This window comes from Ranitomeya variabilis, chromosome 2, assembly GCF_051348905.1.
Source record: "Ranitomeya variabilis isolate aRanVar5 chromosome 2, aRanVar5.hap1, whole genome shotgun sequence".
Classification (NCBI taxonomy): Eukaryota; Metazoa; Chordata; class Amphibia; order Anura; family Dendrobatidae; genus Ranitomeya; species Ranitomeya variabilis.
The window spans coordinates 873,616,035-873,635,864 of NC_135233.1; the positions used below are offsets into that span (position 1 = coordinate 873,616,035).

Genomic DNA, 19,830 nt, shown 5'->3' on the forward strand with positions numbered 1-19,830 from the left:
TCTTGACTGATCACAAGAATTTGACTTATCTCGAGTCTGCTAAACGGCTAAATCCTAGACAGGCTCGATGGTCGCTGTTTTTCTCCTGTTTCAATTTCGTGGTTTCATACCTTCCGGGTTTGAAGAACGTGAAGGCTGATGCTCTTTCTAGAAGCTTTGTGCCTGACTCTCCGGGAGTTTCTGAACCGGCTGGTGTCCTCAGAGAAGGGGTGATTTTGTCTGCCATCTCCCCTGATTTATGACGGGTACTTCAGGAATTTCAGGCCAATAGACCTGATCGTTGTCCACCGGAGAGACTGTTTGTCCCGGATAGATGGATCAGTAGAGTCATTTCCGAGGTTCATTCTTCGGTGTTGGCAGGTCACCCTGGGATTTTTTGTACCAGGGATTTGGTGGCTAGGTCCTTTTGGTGGCCTTCCTTGTCGCGGGATGTGCGTTCCTTTGTGCAGTCCTGTTGGATTTGTGCTCGGGTCAAGCCTTGCTGTTCTCATGCCAGTGGTTTGCTTTTGCCTTTGCCTGTCCCGAAGAGGCCCTGGACACATATTTCCATAGATTTTATTTCGGATCGTCCAGTCTCTCAGAAGATGTCTGTTATCTGGGTGGTTTGTGATCGTTTTTCTAAAATGGTCCATTTGGTGCCCTTGCCTAAGCTGCCTTCCTCCTCTGATTTGGTTCCACTGTTTTTTCAGAATGTGGTTCATTTGCATGGTATTCCTGAGAATATTGTGTCTGACAGAGGATCCCAGTTTGTGTCCAGATTTTGGCGGTCCTTTTGTGCTAAGATGGGCATTGAATTATCTTTTTCATCGGCCTTCCATCCTCAGACGAATGGCCAAACCGAACGTACTAATCAGACCTTGGAGACTTATCTGAGATGTTTTGTTTCTGCTGATCAGGATGACTGGGTGACTTTTTTGCCATTGGCTGAGTTCGCCCTCAATAATCGGGCTAGTTCTGCTACTTTGGTTTCGCCTTTTTTTTGCAATTCTGGTTTTCATCCTCGTTTTTCCTCAGGTCAGGTTGAGCCTTCTGACTGTCCTGGGGTGGATTCTGTGGTGGATAGGTTGCAGCAGATTTGGAACCACGTGGTGGACAATTTGATGTTGTCACAAGAGAAGGCTCAGCGCTTTGCTAACCGCCGTCGCTGTGTGGGTCCCCGACTTCGTGTGGGGGATTTGGTGTGGTTGTCTTCTCGTTATGTTCCAATGAAGGTTTCCTCTCCTACGTTCAAGCCTCGTTTCATCGGTCCTTATAAGATTTTGGAAATCCTCAACCCTGTGTCATTTCGTTTGGACCTCCCAGCATCATTTGCCATTCACAATGTGTTACATAGGTCATTGTTGCGGAGACATGTGGTGCCTGTGGTTCCTTCTGTTGATCCTCCTGCTTCGGTCTTGGTTGAGGGAGAATTGGAGTATGTGGTGGAGAAGATCTTGCATTCTCGTGTTTCGAGACGAAGGCTTCAGTACTTAGTGAAATGGAAGGGCTATGGTCAGGAGGATAATTCCTGGGTTGTCGCCTCTGATGTCCATGCGGCCTATTTGGTTCGTGCCTTTCATTCGGCTCGTCCTGATCGGCCTGGGGGCTCTGGTGAGGGTTCGGTGACCCCTCCTCAAGGGGGGGGTACTGTTGTGAATTCCGTCTGGGCTCCCTCTGGTGGCCTTTAGTGATACTGCGGGTCTGGAGATGGGCTCAGCTGCCTCATTTCCTGCTATGCTGGTTCCTATTTAACTCCACCTGCACCTTTGTTTGTTGCCTGCTGCCGTTGTATTCAGTACTGGTTGTGATCTCTCTGTACTTCCTTGTGACCTGTCTCCATCCGGAGAAGCTAAGTCTTGCTAGTTCATGTTTGCTCATTTTTCTCTTGAAAATATGTTTCATTATATGATGAGTTCAGTCCAGCTTGCTTATATGTGATTTTTTGCTTGCTGGAAGTTCTGGGGTGCAGAGTGCGCCCCTCACATTGTGAGTCGGTGTGGGGGTTCTTGTATTTTCTGCGTGGATAGTTTTTGATAGTTTTTGTACTGACCGCACAGATCCCTTGCTATCTTCAGTCTATTTAGCGTTAGCGGGCCTCATTTGCTTAAACCTGTTTTTCATTACTACGTTTGTATTTTCCCCTTAACTCACCGTTATTATTTGTGGGGGCTGTCTAAACTTTGGGGTCATTTCTCTGAGGCAAGTGAGGCTTGGCTTTCTCTCTAGGGGTAGTTAGTTCCTCAGGCTGTGACGAGGCGTCTAGGTTTTTAGGTAACGCTCCACGGCTGCCTTTAGTGTGTTTTGGATAGGTTCAGTGTTGCGGTCAGTAAAGTTTCCACATCCCCAGGGCTCGTCCTAATATTCTGGTTTACCTATCAGGTCAGTTTGGTGATCCTACCACCGGATCATAACAGTAGGCCTCCTTTTCTAGGAGCACTGATACCATATGCAACATCATTACCTGCTTTCATGCTGAGCCATACTCAGGTGGCACAAATATCAGTTTTGTAGACTACGATTGTCAGAAAAATTCAAGAATAGTAACATGGGTAGTTGAGTCCAAGGAAGTGGAGGTCTGATGGTCTCAGAGGTCTACTGCTACAGGCAACACACATGAAGGAGACCCAACCAGGAGTGGCATAAATTTCACAAGAGTAGAAATAGTATAATAGGGACCGACAGGTCTTCCACTGCACCCAATCCAGCAGATGGACACCCAACCAGGAGTGTTCACATTTCCCAAAAGTATTGGCAGACAATACCAAAGTGGCATCAATTTCACCACAGTAGAAATAATATAATAGGGACCGATAGGTCTTCCACTACACGCAATCCAGCAGACAGACACCCAACTAGGAGCGTTCACGTTTCCAAAAATTATTGGCAGACAATACTACAGTGACATCAATTTCACCACAGTAGAGATAGAATAATAGGGACCAACAGGTCTTCCACTATGCCCAATCCAGTAGATGGACAACCAGAATTGTTCACCTTTAAACAAATGAGGGCCTTACACCACAGAAGTGGCATCAATTTCACCACAGTATAAATTGTATAATAGGGAAATACTGCGTCAGGGCTCATTGCTGCTGACACAGTCGCTGCAACATGTGCAGAGTGGAATTCCATAAGAAAGAAAAGTTTTTTTCAGTTCACGCTTATGGAAAAATTTCTCATAGTCCAAGGAAAATCCGAGCATGGAAAGGCGTATCTGCCTGACGCTGAAGCTTTGTAAGTGAAGACAAAAAGGGGATCCAGCTCCAAAAATTGAAAGCTGCTCACAAATGACCGGCAATTATCGATGAAGAGCAACCATGAACTACTGAACGCGTTTCAAACACACATGGTGTTCTTAGTCCTCAGTATGAAAATGAGCAGTTTGGTTCAAGAATAAAAATGTTCCTGACAGGTGAATAACATTAGTGATGATTGCATGATCATTGTTATCAAAATCACCGCACTAATATAGCAGGAAACTTAAACACAGTCTTTGCAGACATATACATGGAAAAGAAATATAAAGAATATTATAAGAAATAAATATACAAAAAACCCCAGAAAATACAAGGAATTCATATGATAATGCAAAACCCACATCAAAATACTAATAGTGCAACATGATTTCCTTTTTGAGATTTAATCCTGAAGGTACCCGAGTGTTCAATAGGTAAGTCCAAAAGCCTCCCTATCTCGCAATTTTTTCTCCCTGTCCCCTCCATGTATATTTTCATGAACCTGTTCTATTGCAAAAACTCTTAGATGCGTTATCCGTCTATTGTGTACTTTAATGAAATGAGTGGATGCATTTGAAACATGGCGGATTGTCGATTGTATGATATCATGCAAATGTTCTCTGAATCTGCCTTTGAGTCTCCTTATTGTAGATCCTACATAAAGTAATTTGCAGTCTAAGCATTCTGTTATATAGACTACTTAATCAGTATTAAAATTTAATTTTTCTTTATTGTGAAATGCATTATTTCATGGAATGGTCTTTGGGCGTCATGTTGCGTTTGCAGAGCACTTCATGTGCCTCAACAGTAGAAACTCCCCACAAGTGACCCCATTTTGGAAACTAGATCCCCCAAGGAGCTTATCTAGATGTGTAGTGAGCACTTTGAACACCCAAGTGCTTCACAGAAGTTTAAGACGCAGAACCGTGAAAATAAAAATATTTTTTTTTCCACAAAAATGATATTTTAGCCCTCAAATGTTTATTTTCCCAAGGATAACAGGAGAAACTGGACCACAAAAGTTGTCAAATTTGTCCTGAGTACGCTGATGCCCCATATGTTGGGGTAAACCACTGTTTGGGTGCACAGCAGAGCTCAGAAGGGAGGGAGCACCATTTGACTTTTTGAATGCAAAATTGGCTAGAATCAATGGTGGCGTCATGTCACGTTTGGAGACCCCCTGATGTACCTAAACAGTGGAAACCCCCAATTTCTAACTCCTACCCTAACCCCAACACACCCCTAACCCAAATCCCAACCCTAACCATAATCCTAATCACAACCCTAACCCCAACACACCCCAAACTCTTCCCAATCCTAACCATGACCTTAATCACAACTCTAACGCCAACACACCCCTAACCTTAATCCTAACCCTAACCATAACCCTAATCACAACCCTAACCACAACACACCCCTAACCCTAATCCCAACCCTAACGATAATACTAACCACAACCCTAACCCTAACCACAACCCTAATCCCAAACCTAACCCTAATCCCAACCATAACCCTAACTTTACCCCTAACCCTAGCACTAACTTTAGCCCCAACCCTAACCCTAACCTTAAACCTAACTTTATCCCAACTCACTTTAGCCCAACTCTAACCATAATTGGAAAATGGAAATAAATAAATTTTCTTTATTTTATTATTTTCCCTAACCAAGAGGGTGATAAAGGGGGGGTATTTATTTATTTTTATTTTTAGTACTATGATAGGGTCTATCACAATGACCAAAATGAACCAATAGGAAAAATCTTCCTATTGTTGCCGGGTGCCGGGCCGGTTGATCTCGGCGGGCGCACTACACATGCACCTGCCATTTTCTTACCGGAAGAAGACGCCAGAGGCCGTGGGGGGAAGCAGGAGGACCCAGTGACACCAGGAGACACTGGTTAAGTATCGGGGGCAATCGGGAACCCTATTTCTCTGTCCTCTGATGTGTGATCACATTAGAGGACAGAGAAATTAAATGGCAAATCCCTTTTTTTTGCATTTGCCGTTTTATAGTTAATAATGGTGATCACAACCCAGGGGTCAGTAAAAACTTACCTAAAACATGTTTCTCTGGTGTCAGCTACCCCCGGTAGCTGAGACCCCAGAGAAAATACGACTCTAGGAGGCGCTATACACTTTTTACGTGGTTTATGCACCCTTAACTACCGCTGTTAAATAGTGTATCGGAGGTCATTAAAGGGTTAAAGATCTTTTGCTTGAGAATACTCAAAAGATTTTCAATAGGATTGAGGTCAGGGTAGGATGGTGGCCACACAATGAATTTATCTCCTGCCCATAGCAGCCAATGACACAGAGATATTATTTTCAGCAAGAGATTATGCATTATTATGCATGAAGATTAATTTTCTATGTGTGACACTGTTCTTTTTGTAACATGGAAGGAAGCGGTCAGTCACAAACTCATATACTTTGCTGAGGTAATTTTAACACCTTCAGGGACCCTAAAAGGCATGACCAGTTCTCTGCCCAATATTCCACCTCAAAACATGACTTCACCACCTCCTTACTTACGTCATAGCATTTTGCAACATGGTGGCCATCCACTACTCCTTCCAGGATTGCACAGAACACAACAGTGAACAAGACTGTTTTAGAATTAACCATTTCTGTATGTGAGCACTGTTTAGGGGTTTCCGAATAATTGATTTAAGCACAACTGCAATCCTGTGGAGGATCCTACACCTTTTGTTACTCTGGACTTCAGAGGCACCTGGAGCTTCAAATACCTGTTTGCTGTTTTTTTATGTTATTTTAGCAGCTGCTCAATCCTAATCCTATGTCTGGCTGAAAACTTCCTTATTATGCAATTATCTTAACAGACCCATCTGAATTCTGTATCAGCCAAAAATCTCTTCATAGAACGATGATCATGCATAAGTTTTTGGGAAATATCTAATGTTTTTGTACCTTGTTCAAGTCACTGCACTATCCTTTTGCTCATATTGCTTGAAACCTGTGTCCTGTCCTTCTTAAGTAATTTTCTCTTAAATGAGCTCAACTGGAAAACTAATGGTGTTTGAGATTGATTTTAGTGGCCCAAAGAGCCCTGAGACACAATACCGTCCATGAGTTTATTTGAGAAAACAAAAGTTACATCTTTATAACACTTAAATCAAATGTACCTAATAGTTTTGAACACAGTATAAATATCATTTAGGTCCAAAACCTGTGCTGAAAAATGTAAAGACTTTAGCTTTTTTTCAGTAACTGAGCTCCACCCCTATTATTTTCTTTTTATGGACGTAGTCAAAGTGCACATTCAGTTATAAATAACCCCCCTTCCTCCCAATAAAATCACCATTATTATTTTGACAGGACAAAACTTACTTTGCTTGACTCCGTTATAGATTTGCATATGTATGAATTTTCATCACTAATAACGAAAGACCCAATTTTCATTTTTTTGCGAAGATTGATCTTGTTTACTGACTTCTTTATGTAGTTTTGAAATTCTCTCTGCAGAGATATTGTAGAATATATATAGATATAGAGAGAGACACGATAGTAATGAATTAATTTGCAGTAGCCTTGGGCAGAAATCTACAAAAATCACAAAAAACTTAATCTGGACAGAATAGAGTAATAAGAACGTTTAACTACTTATTCTAATTTGATAAATGACAAAATGATGTACTTACAGTTTGCAGCAAAACTGTATCAGCATTTGCTAGGCTACATGGAACACAGTGGCTCCAAACATCCAGCTCTGGCTTCCAATAAAAGAGCAATTTTAGGAACCCTAAAGAAAATATGTAACCAAATATATTCAAAATATTTCTCCACCTCTCTGATTTATATCCGAATATCTCCTGAAAAAGAAGAAAAGACAAGAATAGTAGAAGAATAAAATAAAAATGCACTGGTATTAAGTTGGTGCTTCATTTTTTTATGTTGAACTGGACACATGATGTAATAGTGTGTGCACAGTAAGATAAAAGTTTATTATGCTTAGTGTTTATTTTTTAGACATATTAGAAATCAAAGTAATTAGCTCCTAATGAGCTAATTTTCGTTAAGCTCAAGTTGGTTTTATCAGATAATTCTCATTAGGAACATGATTCGGCCGAGACTCGCTATTGCAAGACCATGTGTGAGAGAAAAAAAAAATTAAACACAGCACTCAGACAATGTGAATGCTGTCTCATTTTTACGCACCGGTGTCCTGTAAAAATCTGGGGTCTAAGGGGTAACGTTTCTCCTTATGGAGAGTGACATACCATCTGGCTTGTCAAGGTAAGGAGGCTTATTCGCCGTACAATGCTCCTCTGGGAAATTAAATATGCAAATTGCCTCTTCTGAGAAAAAGAGGACTTAACTCTATAGCGCCACCTGTTGGAAGCACCTGTAAAAAGCTGGTAATTCATGTGTGTGTACAGTAAAATCACACTGACAGGTTAGAATAAAATAGAATAGATATATAAACATAGATTACATAGATAAATACAGTAGATGTCAGTAAGACACACAAATACAGTACAGACCAAAAGTTTGGACACACCTCATTTAAAGATGTTTCTGTATTTTAATGACTATGAAAATTGTACATTCGCACTGAAGGCATCAAAACTATGAATTAACACATGTGGAATTATACTGTATACTTAACAAAAAAGTGTGAAACAACTGAAAATATGTCTTATATTCATCTAGGTTCTTCAAAGTAGCCACCTTTTGGAGACCTATGTCATCACGCTGCCCACGCTCTGCGTCCTCCTTCATTGGATGAAAAACAGCGGTAACAGCGTCATACGAAACGCGACTTTGGCGCTCTGATCGCCGACCGCATGGCCGATCCCACACTAGGATCGGTTCGGGTTTCATGAAACCCGACTTTGCCTAAAAGTCGGCGATTTCTGAAAATGACCGATCCGTTTCGCTCAACCCTACCTGAGACACAAAAATACACAAAGAAAATGGGAGACGTTTATTAGCATCCTGGATAGGACCTGTGCACAGTATATACCGTATGGGAATAAACATACTAGAAATAGGAGGAAACCAATATGGCTAAATAGAGCTGTAAGGGGCGCAATAAGTGACAAAAAGAAAGCATTTAGAGAATTAAAGGAGGTGGGTAGTTAGGAGGCATTAAATAAATACAAAAAATTAAATACATTCTGTAAAAAGCAAATCAAGACAGCAAAGATTGCCAGAGAGAGCAAAAATAATCCCAAAATATTCTTTAACTACATAAATAGTAAGAAACTGAAAAATGATAGTGTTGGCCCCCTTAAAAATAGTCTGGGTGAAATGGTGGATGAGGAAAAAGCCAATATGCTAAATGACTTTTTTTCATCAGTATTTACAAAAGAAAATCCCATGGCAGACAAAATGACTAGTGATAAAAATTCCCAATTAAATGTCACCTGCTTAACCCAGCAGGAAGTACGGCGGCATCTAAAAATCACTAAAATCGACAAATCTCTGGGCCCGGATGGGATACACCCCCGAGTACTGCAGGAATTAAGTACAGTCATTGATAGACCATTATTTTTAATCTTTAAAGACTCCATAATAACAGGGTCTGTACCACAGGACTGGGGTATAGCAAATGTGGTGCCAATATTCAAAAAGGGGGGCATTCTAAGGGATGCTATACTGGACTATCTGAAGAGGAATAACCTCATGACCCAGTATCAGCATGGGTTTACTAGGGACCGTTCATGTCAGACTAATTTGATCAGCTTCTATGAAGAGGTAAGTTCTGGACTGGACCAAGGGAACCCAGTGGATGTAGTGTATATGGACTTTTCAAAAGCTTTTGATACGATGCCACACAAAAGGTTGTTACATAAAATGAGAATAATGGGGATAGGTGAAAATATGTGTAAGTGGGTTGAGAGCTGGCTCAGGGATAGGAAACAAAGGGTGGTTATTAATGGAACACACTCATACTGGGTCGCGGTTAGCAGTGGGGTACCACAGGGGTCAGTATTGGGCCCTCTTCTTTTTAACATATTTATTAATGACCTTGTAGGGGGCATTCAGAGTAGAATTTCAATATTTGCAGATGACACTAAACTCTGCAGGGTAATCAATACAGGGGAGGACAATTTTATATTACAGGATGATTTATGTAAACTAGAAGCTTGGGCTGATAAATGGCAAATGAGCTTTAATGGGGATAAATGTAAGGTCATGCACTAGGGTAGAAGTAATAAGATGTATAACTATGTGCTTAATTCTAAAACTCTGGGCAAAACCGTCAATGAAAAAGACCTGGGTGTATGGGTGGATGACAAACTCATATTCAGTGACCAGTGTCAGGCAGCTGCTACAAAGGCAAATAAAATAATGGGATGCATTAAAAGAGGCATAGATGCTCATGAGGAGAACATAATTTTACCTCTATACAAGTCACTAGTTCAACCACACTTAGAATACTGTGCACAGTTCTGGTCTCCAGTGTATAAGAAAGACATAGCTGAACTGGAGTGGATGCAGAGAAGAGCGACCAAGGTTATTAGAGGAATGGGGGGTCTGCAATACCAAGATAGGTTATTACACTTGGGGCTATTTAGTTTGGAAAAACGAAGGCTAAGGGGTGATCTTATGTTAATGTATAAATATATGAGAGGATAGTACAAAGACCTTTCTGATGATCTTTTTAATCATAGACCTGAGACAGGGACAAGGGGGCATCCTCTACGTCTGGAGGAAAAAAGTTTAAGCATAATAACAGATGCAGATTCTTTACTGTAAGAGCAGTGACACTATGGAACTCTCTGCCATATGATGTTGTAATGAGTGATTCATTACTTAAATTTAAGAGGGGACTGGATACCTTTCTGGAAAAGTATAATGTTACAGGGTATATACACTAGATTCCTTGATAGGGCGTTGATCCAGGGAACTAGTCTGATTGCCGTATGTGGAGTCGGGAAGGAATTTTTTTCCCCAAGGTGGAGCTTACTCTTTGCCACATGGGTTTTTTTTTGCCTTCCTCTGGATCAACATGTTAGGGCATGTTAGGTTAGGCTATGGGTTGAACTAGATGGACTTAAAGTCGCCCTTCAACCTTAATAACTATGTAACTATGTAACTTGCATGGACAAAGACCTCTGTATGGATGCAAGTCGATGACCTGAGGGGTGCGAACGGCAGAAATGAGCACACAGCATATGTGTTTTCTGGAGCAGTTTATCTAGGCCAGGACAGTGGCAGAGAAAACATTGTACCAAAAGTTTGAGGACGTGAGCCATGCAAGGCATGTGTGTGAGCTTTCCTTGCTGTAGGGCCGCCACCAGGTTCGTACCCTTATCGGACACGGCCTTCCCTGGATGCAGATTCAGAGGAGGCTGCGAATGATCAAACTCAGCCTGGATAGCTGTCCACAGCTTTTCAGCTGTATGACTGCGATCTCCAAGGCATATCCATTTTAATACAGCCTAATTGTGGTGAATCCTGGATGCGCAGTACAAAGATGGTGGGGATTCACTCTGGTCAATTGGAAAGTGTGTCTCATTAAGGTAGAGGTTGAAGGCTAAGTTGGTGGCTCTGGAAGAGATAGAGGAGGAGGCAGAAGCAGTGGAGGAAGTGTTAAATGTAGAGGTTTGTCCTGCAAGCCTTAGGGGTTCCAAGACTTGTGGAGCATCTCCTGCCCCCACAGCCACAGAGTCATCCAGTGTCTAGTCAGCGAGATATAATACCTTAGGCCATGCTTACTTGTCTAAGTGTCTGTGGTGAGATGCACCCTGGCAGACAGAGATTTAGTCAAGATGCCGGTTGATATTGTCTGTGACATGCTGGTGTATAGCAGGCACAGTTTTCTTAGAAAAGTAATGCTAACTGGGTAATTGGTACTGGAGGACTGCAATGACCATCAGCTTTCGGAAACCGTCTGTGTCTATCAGATGGAAAGGCAGCATTTCCATGCCAATATCATTGGAGATGGTGGAGTTCAACCTCTTAGTTTTATCATGCGTAGGAGGAAACAATCTTTTATGTGACCACATCTGCGAAACCTTGGGCTGGCTGCAGTGCTGAGTGTGGGCAGAATACAGTGAACCAGACAAACTGCTAGACCGTGAGAGAAGTGCAGGCGGAGATGTTACTGTGGATTGAGAAACTTGTGGTGTGATCATTCTCTGAGATTTGTCAAAAACAGCAGGCATGTCCGCTTCTGTTACAGCTGAAGACGGGCTCTCAATCAGCATGACTGGAGCAGGTAAAGAACCAGAGGATCTGCGGTCAGAGACCTGCGTCTCAGTAGTTGTCACGGTAACAGAGGACGAGGAAGAAGCAGCATATGCGATTGATGGGGCGCCTGATGGTTGTTGAGGTCTTCAACACAACCTCATCGTCTTCCTCCTCAAATGACCTACTCTGCTGTGTGTCTCTATGTTCACGCAAACTGGGATCTAACACCTACTCATCATCATCCTTTGTGTTACCACATTCCTCGCCTTTGGTGTACAGTCTCATCAGGATCACCTCCCCCTTGGGGTTAACATCTGATGACGAGGGTCAGGATGCTGTTTGGATCCTACTTCATCCTGCCTTGGATCCAAGCTAAAAAAAATTGGGTTCATTAGTGCAGATTTCCTCCTTATGACTCTGTGAAACTGTTGAGCACACTTGTTCTGACAATGGCATAGATTGTGTGAACAGCTCTTCAAACTCACTCATATTTGGTTCCGTACAGTCACTTATATGGTTGGAGAGTTGAGATGTGGGGGAAGCAAGGGGAATTTGTGTGCCACCTCTGTGGACTCTACTGGGTGTGAAGTTTACAAGGAGAGTCCACTTGGTGCTGCACTTGCCATCCACTCGACCACATGCTCTTTCTGGGCCTCATCAACAAGGCGTACCACTGTGCATCCACCAAAGAAAGGTAGTAGAGTAGCCCATCCAGTAACAAAAGCTGTCAGTTGTCTTTGCATAGGACGTGACATTGTTGGTTCACTAGTGCTTTCACAAACATTACCACCTACCCCACATATGGTACGTCCGATGGCAGTACCCCCTCTATGATATGGGCTCCGGCGGTGAACCCTCATTAAAGCCGAAACATGTCAGCTGTTTTGAACAGGTGACATATGCCTGCAACAGGCGTGGGAGGAATCGCGATCAACCTGTGCCTATTAACTAGTTAAATGCCACTGTCATACTCTGACAGCGGCATTTAACGTGTGCTTCCAGCCAAATACGTGCATCGCTGACCGCCGTCACATGATAGGGGGCAGCGGTGCATCGGCATGAGAACTAGTGGTCTCCTTGAGACCTCTATGGTTGTTGATGCCAGATTGCAGTGAGCGCCACTTTGTGGTCGGCACTCATATTAATGCAGCTTCTATTCTCCCATGGAGACTATTGAAGCATGCCAAAAGTAAAAAAAAAGTTTTTAAAAATATGAAAAAAATGTAAAAAAATAAGTTCAAATCACCCCCTTTCGCCCCATTCAAAATAAGACAATAAAAAAAATCAAACCTACACCTACTACGTCACTTAGGGGTTAAATTCAGGTCCTATACTGTATGACACTAGGAACATTAGAATTTTTAGATGGCCTCTGGATCAGGCCTCTATAACACACTAGATGCAACAAACTATTTTAAAGTCAGGTACCCTAATGTATGACACTAGGAACAAAAGAATATTTTGGTGGCCTCTGGATCAGGCCTCTATAACACACTAGATGCTACAAACTATTTTAAAGTCAGGTCCTCTTCTGTATGACACTAGGAACAGAAGGCTTTTTGTGGCCTCTTGATAAGGTCTCTATAACACACTAGATGCTACAAACTATTTGAACCCCTTCGCGCTGCAGCCCATTTTCAATGCCCTAGCATTATGATTCTCCAGGTCATTCTGAGTTCAACAAACATATCTTGGTTCTTTTCTATTTAAGTGATGAAAAATGAATCCAAAGTATGTTAAAAAAAAAATAATAATTTTTGCCATGTTCCTAGACTTGTATAGTCTCCATTTTTCGCGATCTCGAGTTGGTTGAGGGCTTATTTTTTGCATGCCGAGCTGATGTTTTTATTGATACCACATTGGTGCAGATACGATCTTTTGATCACCCATTATTGCATTTTAATGTAATAAAGCGATGACCAAAAAAGCATAATTCTGAAGTTTTGACTTTTTTTTCTCGCTACGACATTTATCGATCAGGTAAATCCTTTTTTTTCCTTAATAGATCAGGCAATTCTCAACATTGTGATACCAAATATGTGTATGTTTGATTTTTTTTTATTGTTTTATTGTGAATGGGGCGAAAGGGGGGTGATTTAAACTTTTATATTTAAAAAAAATATATATATTTTTAAAAACATTATTTTTGCTTTTGACATGCTTCAATAGTCTTCATGGGAGACTGGCTATGCTACATATACATAGTTACATAGTTATTAAGGTTGAAGGAAGACTTTAAGTCCATCTAGTTCAACCCATAGCCTAACATGCCCTAACATGTTGATCCAGGGGAAGGCAAAAAAACCCCATGTGGTAAGAGTAAGCTCCACCATGGGGAAAAAAATTCCTTCCCGACCCCACATACGTCAATCAGACTAGTTCCCTGGATCAACGCCCTATCAAGGAATCTAATATATATACCCTGCAACATTATACTTTTCCAGAAAGGTATCCAGTCCCCTCTTAAATTTAAGTAATGAATCACTCATTACAACATCATACGGCAGAGAGTTCCATAGTCTCACTGCTCTTACAGTAAAGAATCCGCGTCTGTTATTATGCTTAAACCTTTTTTCCTCCAGACGTAGAGGATGCCCCCTTGTCCCTGTCTCAGGTCTATGATTAAAAAGATCATCAGAAAGGTCTTTGTACTGTCCCCTCATATATTTATACATTAACATAAGATCACCCCTTAGCCTTCGTTTTTCCAAACTAAATAGCCCCAAGTGTAATAACCTTTCTTGGTATTGCAGACCCCCCAGTCCTATATATAGATGATGATCAGATCGTCTATATGTAGCAGAATACCTCACTTGAAATGAGCACCGACCACCTGGCGGCGCTCACAGCAAGACGGCAGTGACAACCATAGCGGTCTCCAGGAGACCTTTGATTGTCATGCCAACCCATCGGTGACCCGCGATCATGTAATCGCGATTCCACCCGTGGCTGTTCTGGGCACGTCAGCTGTTCAAAACATCTGACATGTGTTGGGAAAGATGTGGGCTCACCGCCGGACCCCCACATCAAATGAAGAGACAAGACACGTGCTGTACTAGTACGGTGCATGTTGCAAGTCAGGTCCTCTTCTCTATGACACTAGAAACAGAAGGATTTTTGGTGGCCTCTGGATCAGGCCTCTAAAATAGTTTGTAGCATCTAGTGTGTAATAGAGGCCTTTTCCAGAGACCACCAAAAAATCCTTCTGTTCCTAGGGTCAAACAGTAGAGGACCTGACATTTAAATAGTGTATAGCATCTAGTTTGTTATAGAGGCCTAATCCAAAGTCAGGTCCCCTACTGTCTGTCACTGGGAATAGAATTGTAAGGTTCTCAGTCTCTTTGCCATATCTGGTTTTATTTTTTTAATTGAAAACAAGTTTTTCCCATCAGCCATTTTGCTTTCTGTCCTGCTGCAGTTACCTTGCCCTCATTTGGTATAGAGTTTTCAGTTTCCAAGTTTCTGCGCTGTTCTCTGCCACTTGCCTTTCTAAGCAGCTCCAGGTGTTCAATCAGAGCTTCTGAATCATGTCTGCAGTTCGCCTGTGACCGGGCTCCTGGAAGACTTGGACATAGTATTCCAGCCATCTCCTACTGCGGATCTTTGGAGCACATATGGACACAGGAATCCCTCTGTTTGCCATCAACATTTGCAAAGGAAGTAAAAGAGAGATTCTGAACCTATTTCTACAATTTATGCTGGACTAAAGGTTTATTCTGGCCTGCTGTGTCTCCTGCCTGCGTACCTGCAATTGTGTAAAACCTTTCCCCTCTGATATGCTGACTTGTATGAAGTAATACAAGCACTTCTTAAACAAGCCAGCGTTAGTGTCTGCTGGGTCTGGGAACGCTGAGTCGGCCACAGACCGTGGATTCAAGATATCTATTGATACCATCTGTGATGACAATAGTTGTGACTTCTCACAACCATTTTCAGGTGAGCACATTCCCTTCTTTTTCAGTCAGGTGTGTTGCCACATGTAAACTCTATTGTGTGCCCTTTTTCTCTTCCAACATTTCTGCCTTAAAGGATCTGGGAAGATGGAGGCTCACCTTAAAGACCTGTATGGAGTTAATGATACAATTCTTGCGGATGTACAGGTTGTAAAGACCAGCTTTACAAGTCAGCAGGATCACAATAATCACAACCTGAAAGTTTTCGGACAGAATATTCAGGAATTATGAACCAGGATTGAGGTTCTGGAGGAACGAGTCCAGGCATCATCCTCACCCCCGGGTTCTTGACTTCCCAAGTTACCACTTTTCTGCTTTGGCGGTGAACGGGACAAATTCATGGGATTTATTAATCAATGTCAACTGCTTTTTGCTGTTCATGCACCACAATTCCTCACTGAATGATCCAAATTTCTAACTATAATCATGCTGATCTCCAACAAAGCTCTTATGTGGGCAAACCCCCTGATTGAGACTGAGGATGAATGTCTAAATAATCTTGAAGCTTTTATTTCAGTTATGGTGGAGGTGTTCGACAACACGAAACGAGTTGCTACAGCTGAAGCAGCCATATTGACTTTGCGTCAATGTAAGTGTTTGGTAGCCGAATATGCCTTGGAGTTCAAGAGATGGGCCCTCGATATATCAGCAGAAATATCCTTTGGTAAGATCTACTCTCTGGCAGGGCCCGAGCTAAAAGCTTTGAAAGACTATATCAATGAAAATCTAGCCAAATGCTTCATACGCCACTCTTCATCTCCTGCAGGCGCACCCATCTTCTTTGTGAAGAAGAAAGATGGCTCTCTTAGACCCTGCATAGATTATCGGGAGCTCAATAAGGTTACTATTAGAAACCACTGCCCAATGCCAATGATCCCTAAGTTATTGGAGAGAGTACGGCAGGCTAAAAAAAATTTCTATTCTAAACTGGATCTCGGTGGGGCCTATAATTTGGTCCATAGTAGACTTGGGGACTAATGGAAGACTGAATTCAGGTCACGCTACGGGCATTTTGATTATTTGGTTATGCTATTCGGTCTGTGTAATGCCACAGCCACTTTCCAACATTTAGTGAACAATGTTTTCAGGGATCTCTTGGATACATTCGTAGTGATTTATCAAGATGATATTTTCATTTTTTTCTAACTCCACAGAAGAACATCATGGACATGTGAGGATGGTCTTAAAACACCTACGACAGAACCATTTTTACACGTATTAAACTGGAAAAGTGTGCATTCCATCGGCCCGAGATTCAATTTTTGGGGTATGTAATTTCTTCACAAGGAATTAGTATGGAAGAAAGCAAGACCCAAGCCATCAAGAATTGGCCATTTTCTAAGAATGTGAAGGAAGTGCAGTGTTTCATCGAGTTTGCCAATTTCTATAAGTGTTTTATTAGAAATTGTTCTGAGGTAGTGGCCCCCATCACACAACATACCTGAAAGGGTCTAGCTTCACCTGGACCCCTCAAGCCCAAGAAGCATTTTACCGTCTGATGAGTAAATTAATCACAGCACCGATCCCAGTGCATCCCAACCCAGAAATTGCCTTCATAATATAGGTGGATGCCTCAGATTGTGACGTCGGAGCTATACTCTCCCAGAGAACAGGTGAGAAGAATGTCTTGCATCCCTGTGCTTTCTTTTCCCAGAGGATGTCTTCAGCAGAATGGAACTATGATGTGGGCAATAGAGAATTGTTGGCCATTATTGCTGCTTTCAAGGAGTGGCGACACCTTCTTCAGGGTGCTGCACAGCAGATTATCATCCTAACCGACCACTGCAATCTTGAATTTATCAGGTCGGCTAAGTGCCTGACTCCTCGCAAGGCTCGTTGGAGTCTTTTCTTAAATCAATTCAGGTTTGTAATCTTTTATAGGCCAGGATCATGCAATGGAAAGGCTGATGTACTCTCTAGGATCAGTTCAACTGAGACCTTTCCACCCACTTCCCCTAAGACTATTCTTCCTGAATCTAGGTTTCTGGAAGCGATTCATAATCGAGACATACTTAATGACATCAAGGAGGCATACCATTTGGATTCCTTGCTGGCAGAAACTTCTAGTGACATAAGTCTTGTCTATAAGAATTGTTTGTGGATTCAGGGGCAACGCTTGTATATACCTGAAACAGTCAGATTGAGAGTACTGCAACTCATCCACGACTCTAAGATAGCTGGGCATAGAGGAGTTCTACTGACACAATAATTTCTTTCTTATTTCTTTTGGTGGCCCACTTACAGAAGAGACGTTCTAAATTTTGTCACTTCATGCGAAGTTTGTGCGAGATGCAAGACACCACGTTCCTGGCCGACAGGTCTATTACAACCCCCACACACCCCATCCCGTCTGCGCAGATCTATTTCTATGGACTTCATTGTGGAGTTGCCAACCTCTCAAGGGAAGAACACTATTCTAGTGGTGGTGGATTCTTTAACAAAGGGAGCTCATTTTATTCCCTGTGTTGCCTTACCCACTGCTAAACAGACATCAGATTTAATGATCCAAGATGTGTTTCGCTTGCACGCAGTACCAGGTAAGGTAATTTATTATCGAGGGATGCAATTCATTTCAAACTTTTGGCAGAATTTCTGTGCTGCATTGGATACTAAAGTAAACCTTTCTTCTGCTTTTCATCCCCAGACTAATGTTCAGAGTGCACAGACCAACCAGACCCTGGTGCAGTATCTCTGTTATGGAACTGCAAGACAGAACTAGGATAGAAGGGGGAAAACTGATCCTGTACTAAGACTAGCCTGATACCCTATGATGGAGTGGGTGACCCATTCCACCCACCGACAATCCTAGGTTAATCTCAGCGAAGACCTATAGATAGGGGGAGGAGGTCCCTGAAAGATCTAAGGACTGGGAATAAAAAACAGGTCACCTCTTAAAAGAAACACAGAGACGGCTGCAGAAACCAACTGAAAACAGAAACTAAAGATAGCAGAACCAGAGATCCCAGAACTGCACAAAATCAAACACAGAAAGCTATCAAAGCACCTAGCCAGAACTCAAGCAGATTAACACTGTTGTCCAGCAAGGAATGGGAGGCAGGTGCTGGATAATAAAAGGAGATGCAATCACCTGACCTAAGACAACCCAGCACCATGGGAAAAAGACCAGCAGCCAGAAAACCACAACAAGATGGTGGATGATCAAAAAACAAAACAGATTCTAACAGTACCTGCCCTTTTACAAGGATCCTCTGAATTGTCTTGGCCAAGCCTTATAAATCTCCAGTGAAAAGCATTACTCAGCCTTGAGGCCAAGACATCCTCAGCTTTCACCCAGGAATTATCTTCGGGACCGAAAACCATTCCAGGACACGAGATACTGCAACCTTCCTCTATGCCACCTGGAATCTAAAATGTGTGAAATCTCAAACTCGCCATCCTCATCAACTGGAGGAAAAGTCAGCATCACCTCCTTATCTGGTGTGTCAACTTTCTTCAGTAAAGATTCATGAAAAACTGAATTAATTCTCCAGGATGAGGTAATGTCTAATCGCTGCTAAGTTGACAACCTGAACCACTTTGAAGGGTCCTACAATCTTAGACTCCAGTTTTTAATAAGGGATCTTCAAACGCAGATTCCTACAGTACAACAATACCATGTTCCCAACTACAAACAATGCCTCCCTTCTTTTCTTGTCAAAATATTTCTTTGACCTCCTATTTGCCTCTTTCAGATTATGGCGTACATTGGTCCAAACCCTGTCCAAATTTCCAGAAAAACTCCTCAGGCACCGCTGCCCCAATCTTTGAAAATGGACCGAAAGATGGATGCCTCACTGTACAGCAAAAAAAGAGAACACCCAGCCAAGGAAGACGTATGATTATTAAGAGCAAACTCAGCTAATGGTAGATATTCCGACCACATCTCCTGATTGTCTGCTACAAAACATCTCAAAAACTGCTTGACATCCTGGTTCTTCCTTTGAGTCTGTCCATTGGACTCCAGATGATAACATTGACAAAAATGACAAATTAACCTTTAATCTGTCACAAAAAGCATGCTAAAAGCGAGCCACAAACTGTAGTCCTCTATCGGAGACAATGTCCGTGGGAACCCCATGGAGCCTGACAATCTCTTTCACAAATGCCTTAACTAGAGTCTTGGCACAGGGTAATTTATTGAATGGGACCAGATGACACATCTTACTAAACCGGTCCACAACAACCAAGATGACAGAAAAACCCTCAGAGACCGGCAGATCGGTGATAAAATCCATAGCAAGATCTAGGAATCTCCAAAGGGCACAGCAACCCTGCATCCAGGGCATGTGAGGCCTTTGACCTAGCGCACACAGTACACTGATGCACCCACTTGATGATTTCTCTTTGCCACCCTGGCCACCAGAAACTTCGGCCGATCGACTTTCTAGTTTCCGAAATCCCTGGATGACCCGCCAATCGAGACTCATGACATTCAGCAAACAAAGCTCTCTGCAAGGCTTTAGGCACAAATAATTTACCATACGGAGTGTTAGTTGGTGCAG

At 42.3% G+C, this 19,830-nt stretch overlaps 1 protein-coding gene across 1 annotated transcript in view; it reads right to left on the reverse strand.

Annotated features, from left to right (window-relative positions):
* Positions 1-19,830, reverse strand: part of LOC143808065 (putative cation-transporting ATPase 13A4) — a 597,320-nt gene that overhangs the window by 501,814 nt on the left and 75,676 nt on the right. Inside the window, exons 2-3 of the mRNA XM_077290324.1 lie at positions 6,875-7,045; positions 6,564-6,692 (exon numbers count right to left, since the gene is read on the reverse strand). Coding sequence (XP_077146439.1) covers positions 6,564-6,692; positions 6,875-7,045 — 300 coding nt within the window. The remainder of the gene's footprint in view (positions 1-6,563; positions 6,693-6,874; positions 7,046-19,830) is intronic.